Source organism: Echinops telfairi, unplaced genomic scaffold (genome assembly GCF_000313985.2).
Source record: "Echinops telfairi isolate 266 unplaced genomic scaffold, ASM31398v2 ScPeMD7_7469;HRSCAF=8507_0, whole genome shotgun sequence".
NCBI lineage: Eukaryota > Metazoa > Chordata > Mammalia > Afrosoricida > Tenrecidae > Echinops > Echinops telfairi.
In genome coordinates, this window is record NW_022111372.1 from 48,244,438 (window position 1) to 48,253,579 (window position 9,142).

Here is a 9,142-nt window from a genome sequence, read left to right on the forward strand (position 1 = left end):
ACCTAGTGAGGATGCAAAAGGAAAATAATGCAATGGGAGAACAGGTTGACAGAGATGAAAGAAGGAAAACTAAGTCAGGCCTGGAAGACAGAACTTTACTCTGGGCCCATTACCACTTCCTTTCACCCCAGAGACGTTATAATGATAAGAAAGGAGCCTCTGGGCAGAAGGCAGGAAATAAACATTTGGAAGGTGGAGGAGAGTGTGGACAGAGTATCCAACCAGTCCATTGGAGGACACAACTACCCTTAGAATTGACACTACTTCTTTCCACTGTTCAAGCAAAATAATTGAGGCGGAACCAGTTATAAATTCTGAGACTCTGAAGATTGTGGAGAAGCTTGCATGCCCCCAAAGCTTTAACATCTACACCACAGTCGCTGGCCACCATGCTGAAAGACGTTATTGGGAGGATGTTGGAAAGGACAGGGAGTGGCTCTTGTCTGACTGTGGGCCCAGGCCTGTGGGCCACAGATGGGCAGGGCGTCAGCTACATGGGCCGAGTATATCACTGTGCTCTTGAAAACGCCACAGACAACAGAGGCCTCTGGACCGGAGCAAGGGGTCCTGGAAGCCCTGGCTGCACATCAGAATAACTGGAACCATGCTTTTGTTCCTCCGTTTGGGGGACAGGGTGTTCCAGAGCAGAGGGAAGTGGGAGCAGAGTTGAATAGGTTGTGAATAAAAATGCAGCTCAGATTCCTCAGAGATTTCCCTTTGTTGAGGGAAGGCCACTAAACTGAAGGGAGGGTGGCACTGTGCTCCTCCCCGAATGTGTGTGTTTATTCCTGGCTCTAAACAATACTCGGTTCAAAGCTGCTTCCTCTGGGACCGGTGAATCTTGTTCCCTTGAAGCTCTGTGAGTCCGAGCAAGGCCAGTGAAGCCATCAACAGGGCTGCCGGGTAAAATTAGAAACAGCTCCACATCTGGCCAAGACTTCCAAAACAGCAACTGGGCCCCAGGGGTGGTGAGAAACTCAAGCTGCAGACCAAAACTGAAAACAGGGGGCTGAGGGAGACCCCCAGTTTGACGGAACGGATTCTAGCTCCTCTAAATCACGCCGCACCTCTTTACTCCCTTCCAGGTGGCCACCACAGCTGGCAGGTGATGGTGGATTTTCCAGTCACCCTGGACTCCTTGTACCGGGCACCTCTGCCCAGCAGTCTCTTCTTCCTCACCCACCTCCTCCTCCTCTTTCCACCTGGGAAGCTGGATTCAGGTAGTGTGTCTGATCTGCACCCTGCAAAGTCAGGCCTTGAGCACCTCCGTTTCTGTCCACTTCTCCTTCCTCCAGATGTAGCCCCAGGCAGATCTTATACCTGAATACCATGCTGTATCAGGGTATACCAGGGGCTACAATATGCGAAGATTTCCACCTGTGTTGCTAAATTGCCACTTCCGGTGTGCATCCTCTAGCTCACTAGTGCTCCACCGCTATTTAGTTAGCTCTTAAGTGCTCTACCACCAGCCTCCTTTACACACTTCTCAAAGGAGGCTAAGTGGGCAGGTTCCAGGAGATTCTTGTTGGTCTGTGCTTGTACTGAGCTGGTTGGTAAATATTTTTCATTCTATCCTACCTTGGTTTGACAATCTCTCATCTAAAAAGCAACCAAAAGATGATATAAATACACAAACATAATTCCTTAATCCTTTGGACTGGAAACCACGGACATCCGAGTGGCTGAAGCCAGCACAGCTCTCACCCTCAGGCAGTTTGGAGTCAAGGTAGGGGGTTGGAGGTGTCATAAGCCCAAGGCTACAAGAGAATCATGTCCAAACATTTGGGGACCACAGCTAAGAGAGCAAAACATGAGGAAAGCCAAGAAAGAGCATGGAGAGGGGGCGCAGTTCAAGGTGAGCCTGGGAGAGAATGTACATTCTTCAGGAAGATGACGGGTGCAGGGTAAGCTGGATCAGGGTGTGTCTATGGAGAGGACCAGGCATCATGTGTATATGGAGAGAGGGGAGAACCTGGACACGGAGGCTGTAGGAGGGATGCAGAAGCTTCCCCTGGTGGGCAGCATGATGGTGTGAACAACAACAACAGCAAAGTTCCTCCATTTGCTAAGCAAAAGACGGAGGGGGAGGGACCCATCAAGAGAGAGCCTTAGGAGTGGGAGTTGAGCTGAATAGGAAAGGAGGGAAATGAGGTACTTTGAAGTTAGAGAGAAGAGGGTGATGGGATTCACCAGATTAAAGAAAACCAAACTCATTGCCATTGAATTCATGCCAACGCATAGCAACCCTCTAGGACAGGGTCGAACTGTTCCATAGCACTGCCTCCGTGGGTTTCAGAAACTGCCATGCTTGATGGGGTAGACATCCCTGTCTTCTCCTGAAGAGAGGCTAATGGTGCTCACTGCTGACCATGCCATGGTACAGGTAACCACTCTACCACCAGGGATCCCTGCGGGTATGCGCAGGAGCCAGGAAGGCTTTTGCAAGGAACCAGCAGCAGGAACCAGCAGCTTACAACATTGTAGAAGATGTGCTAGCTTGGGAAAAGCAGAAGGTCACATGGGGACATCGCTGACAAAAGGCCTATCGAATGAAAGATCAGGATAAATAAAAGTCTTAACGGCAGGATTTGTTCTTCAGCTAGGAAAACCAATAGAGAGTCGCCACAGATTATTTTTAATATTTTGGTCATTACAAAAGCTGTACATGTGCGTTATTTTAAAAAATCAGATCGACAAAGCAAAGAAAATGTCGATTCTGATTGTGCAGAAATCACCACTGTCAACGGTTTGCTGCTGTACCCCCTCACAGAGCATTACCGCTGCATATTCATGCAAGCGTGTCTGCTTTTTAAAACGGTTTCATCGGACTGTCATTCACATGCCATATAATTCAGTAGTGTCTTTGAAAGTTGTACAGTCATCACCACAGTAAACTTTAGAACATGTTCGTTTTTTCTTGTACTCATTGTTATTAGCTCCCCCTTTCCCCAACCTCCCCTATTACACCCACAAGTAATCCAGGTGCTGTCTCTAGATTTAACTGGCCTGGATCTCAGAAACAGGAAAACATACCCCCAAATCTGACAACAATAACAAAGTAAAACAGCAGAAAGCCCCAATCAAAAAGAAAGCAGGAAATATCGAAACTAGAACGAATTTTAAATGGGTCAAAAAGGAGATTAAACGATAAGATGTTAGATTTTAACCTAACTGCATCTGCACCAATTCACTTTCCAGTGCGTTGTGCATGCTAGCAAAGCTATTCACATCCCTGTCTAAGGTCAGGAGGGGTTCACCAGAGGCTTAATCCACAAGTATTTCCCCTTCATTTTTTTATTTAACTGAAACAACTTTAAAATGGGTCAAAAGAGAGATCAAAGGACATCTGCAATAAACATGCATGATTTTTTATCAAATAAGATTTGCTTTGTAGGATACATACTGCTTTGAAACATGCTTTTTATGATGAAGATTCCATTTCAGAATCTTTTCATTTCATTTAATACCTAGACCATAATGAAATTTACATATTTGTCTCCAAAACAATAGTTGTAGCTGGTTGGTGCAAACCACTAAACAGCCCAGTACCACCCAGGATGTCTGGTGTGCCCCTTGGATATGTTGAAATCAAGAACACTGCTCTTACTTTGTAAAAGAACAATGAGTTCAGGAAATTCAGTCAGCTGTCCTGTAGACTCCCCTCCTTTGGTCATGTGTATTGTTCCCAGATAAAGAGTGTGATGCTAAACCATGTTTGATGACAGCTGACTTGTACCATTGTTGTGGCTTCTCAGACCCAAAGGAAGTCAAGGTTGTGGGCCCTGGGGAATCCATCCTGGCTCATGTAGGAGAAGAAGTGGAATTCCTATGCCATCTGTTCCCAACCCTGGACGCTGAGCACATGGAGATCCTCTGGTTCCACAGCCAGGCCTCGAACGTGGTCCACCTGTACCACGAGCAGCAGGAACTCTCCCACCGGCAGATGGCAGAGTTCCAGAACAGAACGAAACTCATCAAGGATGAGATCAGAGAAGGCAGCGTGGTCCTGCAGCTCCACCACGTTGTCCCCTCTGATGAGGGATCCTACGGATGCCGCTTCCTTTCCGCCGACTTCACTGAGGAAGCTCTCTGGGAGTTGGAGGTCGCAGGTGGGTGACCTGGCTACACTGCTGCAGGCAAAAGAAGGAATCCACCTGCATGGACCTACACTGCTTGAGTAGCTCTAGAATCGCACAGAAAGAGAGAATATTCCTAATTTAAAACAAAAGCAAGACTGCTATTAATAAACTGGGGACAGGGTCCACTAGTAAGAGGGCAAGATATATGAACAGGACACAGAAGCAGATCGACAGATGGCTCTTATTGGAAAGTAGTTTCATTCCTAGCGACAGAAAGACAAATGAAAGTTACACGGATACACAGCATGGGCCATCATCTCTGTTGGCAGGGCTGCGGGGAGGTAGGTCCTCTCAGACCTTGTTGGTGGAGTTCAGAATCATGATGCTCAGTGGAAGGAGTTTGACAATAGCTGACAGAACTTCGCTGCACACCTATCTTTAAACATAGCCATCCCATTCTAGGAATTTACCCTGAAGATACACCTTCAACATTTATCAATGTAAACCTTGTAGCGTTGTTTGTAATTGTTTATAATTAGGAAGCATCCTAAACATCCAAGCATAGAAACTAAGTATGGCTGCCCAGACTATGGAGTACTAGGTTAAAAAAATATACAAACAGAAAAAAAAATGAAGAGGAGCCTATACCAACTGATATAGAGTGATTCCTAGACTGTATCTTTCAGAGTGGAAAAGTAAGATGGAAAAGAGATTCTATAGTATGTGAACTTTATGTAAGAAAGAAGAATTATTGCAAAAGGAAGCACGAGAAGGATACAGCAGAAAGTAATAAAATTGGTTACCTAAACAGGCTAGAATGGGATGGAAATAGTGGAGAAGGCATTAGGCTTTCTTGAATATACATTTCAGACAGTGTGGACATTTGAACCATATTACAGTTTTACATATTTTTAAATGAAGCTGACTATCAGGGGTTAAAAAACGCAGATGGTAGCCTAAACACGGAGCTCTGGGAGGGCAGGAGAGAGAGAAGGGGGTGGGAAAAGAAGGCAGGGAGGAAGTCATACAGACACTCTCCTAGAATTGGGGTGGGGAAATAAATGTCTTCTCTCTAGTACGAATATCTGTTGAATATCAGGACTAAAGGCCAGTAGCACTTCCCCCCAAATCCCTGATTCTGTCTTTTCCAATGTTCGGCCAGCAATTAGTACCATTGATCTTGGCTGTCGTTTACAGTCCATGGTTGAAAATTGCAAGTACATGACTGCAAATGGTAATTGACACGAGCTTCCTGCACAGCGTCTGGCCAGTACTCTGATCTTTCCCACTCCTCTGGCTTTTCCCAGGGCTGGGCTCGGCTCCTCACATCTCCCTTGAGGGCTTCAAGGAGGGCGGCATCCATCTGAGGTGCCACTCCAATGGCTGGTACCCTAAGCCCCAGGTTCAATGGCGGGACCATCAAGGACGGTGCTTGCCTCCGGAGTCTGAAACCATCACCCAGGATGCCCAGGGTCTGTTCAGTCTGGAAACATCCATGGTCCTCCAAGAGGGAAGCCTCTACAACGTGTCCTGCTCCATCCAGAACCCCCTCCTGGTCCAGAAGAAAGAGTGTATAATCCAGATAGCAGGTCAGTGGTTGCTAGGGCCCCCTCATCTTCCTAGTTATCCTTTTCTCCAGGTCTCTTTCTCCAAAGTCTGTCTACAAAAACACAATGGCCTGGATGTATATTGCTTGGCTGGGCTTCACAACTGAATATGTTAGCAACTGACAACCCACACAGTAAATCAGGGATTTCAGTAGTAGGTGGGACTTGGGAGGGACTGGGGGTTGGGGCAGGGTGGGAGGCAGGGAGGGAAGGATAGGCCCAAAGGCCATGTTCTAAATTCCATAATCTCTACTCATTAGAAGTCATCATTGTGGGAACCTAACTAGACAGTTGCCTTTGAATCTATTCCAGCTTTCGGTGACCCCTCTGTGTCCAGAGAACTGTGCTTCATAGGGTTGTCAGCGGTGGCTTTTTGCAAGTAGATCTGCAGGCTTTTGTCCTAAGGTACTTCTTTTTGGGTAGTTAATAGCTACTTGCTATTAGTGTTTACTTGATCTTAATTTCATCCCTTAAGCAGTGCTTAATTGAATACCTATAATGTGCCCAAATCCTCAGCCCTCAGGTTCATTATATTCTAGGGGGGGAACAGACCAAGCAAGTAAGTCACATTGTATTTTTGGAGAAAAATGAATCAGGGAGGGTGCTAGGGAGTGGCAGGATGAATAGATGGATTTGAAAGAGAGAAGTCAGGGAGGAGATTTAGATATCTACATTGAATTCTAGTATCAACATTTAGTTATTTAAGTCTTGAGGACAAATCCCATAGGCTAGTCATTTTTCACATCAGTCCTAATCAATATTTTAACGGAAAGAAATCTCACCCTTTCATATGGCTAGGAGGATTAACCCATTACATTTGTCCATGACACCTGGAGCCAGGCCCCCCAGTTAGCTCCCCTTGAGACAGGAAGAGGAGGGTGCTCTAGGAAAAGAGTTTGCATTTTAAAGAAATGGTTCATTATGAAAAACATTCCTGAGTTGTAAAACTAGCCAGAGGCTTTGCAGCTATTTCAAAGTGGGAGGGGAGGGAGTGGGTATTACACATATTTAAAAGAAAATGCTCTAAGAAAGGGGAGAGGAGTCTCCAGGATTTTGTTTGTTTGTTTGTTTTTTGTTTGCACCAGGGAAAATTCCATCTTAAAAAAATTTTTTTTAAGGTTTGTATTTATCTTAAGAGAGGATGTTGTTGGAGAAGCCACAAGGCGGCCAGAGAGGCAGGAGCAGGGGGAACAAGGTACAGAGTGATAATGATGAGCTCAGGAAGCCAATGAACCCAGGAGCCTTACTCTTATTTAACCCCAGTTAACCATCTATGGGGAAGAACCAATATAGTAAAAATACATGATTAGAAAAATAAAATTGTAAAGCAAATTCCTCTGAAATAAAAATTCCATTTGGAGTCAACAGGCACAAAATTGACATATCAAATGGCCACACAAGTTTCTAAAGGCTTGCTCTACATTTCTGCACATATTTCTTCACTGTCTATGCTGAGCTTGGGCCACATCCTCCCACAGGGCGCATCCTCCTGGGGAGCCTGGGGAGGGAGGCGATGAATCAAGGTCAGTCTGCATGTGGCTGAGTTATCAGTTTTTCCAAAAGTGTCATGAGAACAGAGGTAGAAGCCAAACAGTTGCAACACACTAGAGGGATGAGTGGATTTCAGAGAGCAGTCATTCGCTGGGCTTCAAACATAAACATCTGGAGTCTAATGTCCTTCACATGTGAGGCAGAGTGGGCAGAAGTAGAGGGAGGTCAGGAGCAGTGGTCACAGACATTCTAAGTTGCAAAGGGCACATGAGGCCCACCAGCAAATCTCTTTCTGTCCACATCCTTTGGTTTGCAGCACTTTGCTCAGCATGTTTAAGTCCATGTTATGCTACAGAGAAAATGCACAGAGCAGCCATTCTCTGGCCCATTTTTATAGATTGCTCGGGTGAAGCCTAGAAGGTTTAATGCACCAAACAAAAGCCTTTGGGAATGTTTTCCAATAGGTGGATTCCAGGATAGTCTTAGTCCTGAGAAGCACCTAAAAAGCGACCATTTCTTTGGGGTGTTTTCTAGATGTTTTTTTACCCAGGACCTCCCCATGGAGGGGTGCTTTCTTTGGGACGCTACCAACACTGTCACTGCTACTGGTTCTTCTGGCGTGGTACTTCTTTCAGAAGCAACAGAGAACGCACGGTACGAACAAGGCTGTATGGACAACCCGTTGGATTCTGCTTTGCTGAGGGGGCAGTGATGGAAGGGTCTGGGAGTGGGGGTGGAGGGGAGGGGCAGAACTGGAGGGTCGTGTGGCTTCTGGAGCCACCCTCCAGCCTGCAGGAGGTGCAAGAAAAGAGGTGGAAACCAGAAGGTGGGGCGAGGGTGGGGAGAACGCATCCCCATCTCTTCTCCCTGTCTTTATTCTCTCAGAGACACTAAAGAAACAAGCCGAAATGGAAAAAGGTAACAGAAGAGAAACCTTCTCCCCCTCTCTGACTGTCGGAGGGGAGGGTACCCCGCGGGGTAACTGAACAGCAGAGGGGCTGGGACAGAGAAAGTTCCCTCTTTCCCTTCCCACACCTCAGATCTCAGACCCCTGGGTTCAGCGCCTTCCCACGGTGCCCAGTCTGGGCCACTAGAACCCTGGGATACTGGGTGGAGTACGTGCCCTTGGGGACAGGAGGGATCAGCCAGTGGCTCTCTGTGGGGCTGGGGTGGGGCATGGTTCATACTGGGTGATACTGCCAGAGGGGTGACAGCAAAATAACTGTCTATAAAATGTTTGCACAGTGATTCAGCAGAAATTATTTTTATAACAACATTTCTTCAGTTAGTTCGAACAATAAACATCTTTGGGAGTCAGCCCAGCATACCTGTTTCAACATACCTGCAAGACTCAAACTCGATGCTGAGTGCCCTTTTGAACCATCTCCTGCCTCTTGTCAGAGTTGCCATCGTTATACAGTTAAATACTGCTTGGCATCCCTGGTCTCCTTGGCGTGTACTGCAAGCCCATGATGGCACCATTGTTTTCATAGTTGCTGATTTTATCACATTTTCTGGTGTTCTAACTATAATATTGTGGTGATTAGTATTGGTGAACATACAGCATCATCTTTTTTTTCTTTCAGAGAATATAGTAGTAATCAGAGGAAAAGGAAGAAATTAAAAAGGCTTTGACTTAATTACTAAAAATATTATAATGTAATTCAATGCAGAAAGGTTTTACAATTTTGTTGTCAGTATTCACATAATCTAAGAATTACATTTAAGCAATGTGTAACTATTCTCTACATTTATGATATGCTCTATGATTAAAAGTGACAATAAAATAAATCTTAAGGACATTGGGCGTCCACTCAAGTACTCCCTCAACACAAGAATACTTTCTTCTATTAAATTGGCATTCTAAGATGCTCACCTTCCCGACACAACCACTGAAGACAAAGCGGGTGAATAAGCAAATGTGGTGAAGAAAGCTGATGGTGCCCGGCTATCAAAAGATATAGC

At 45.8% G+C, this 9,142-nt stretch overlaps 1 protein-coding gene across 4 annotated transcripts in view; it reads left to right on the top strand.

Moving 5' to 3' along the window:
• The window catches only part of LOC123521034 (butyrophilin-like protein 9), a 22,838-nt gene that overhangs the window by 6,039 nt on the left and 7,657 nt on the right, over positions 1 to 9,142 (top strand). Inside the window, exons 3-8 of one of the 4 annotated variants that reach the window (XM_045284601.1) lie at positions 1,086 to 1,220; positions 3,756 to 4,109; positions 5,387 to 5,668; positions 7,712 to 7,831; positions 8,063 to 8,095; positions 8,467 to 8,757. In XM_045284601.1, coding sequence (XP_045140536.1) covers positions 1,109 to 1,220; positions 3,756 to 4,109; positions 5,387 to 5,668; positions 7,712 to 7,831; positions 8,063 to 8,095; positions 8,467 to 8,720 — 1,155 coding nt within the window. In that variant the 5' untranslated portion in view covers positions 1,086 to 1,108 and the 3' untranslated portion in view covers positions 8,721 to 8,757. Of the gene's footprint in view, positions 1 to 1,085; positions 1,221 to 3,755; positions 4,110 to 5,386; positions 5,669 to 7,711; positions 7,832 to 8,062; positions 8,096 to 8,462; positions 8,758 to 9,142 lie in introns of those variants that run through there. The other 3 variants (XM_045284598.1, XM_045284599.1, XM_045284600.1) reach the window with 3 other exon arrangements.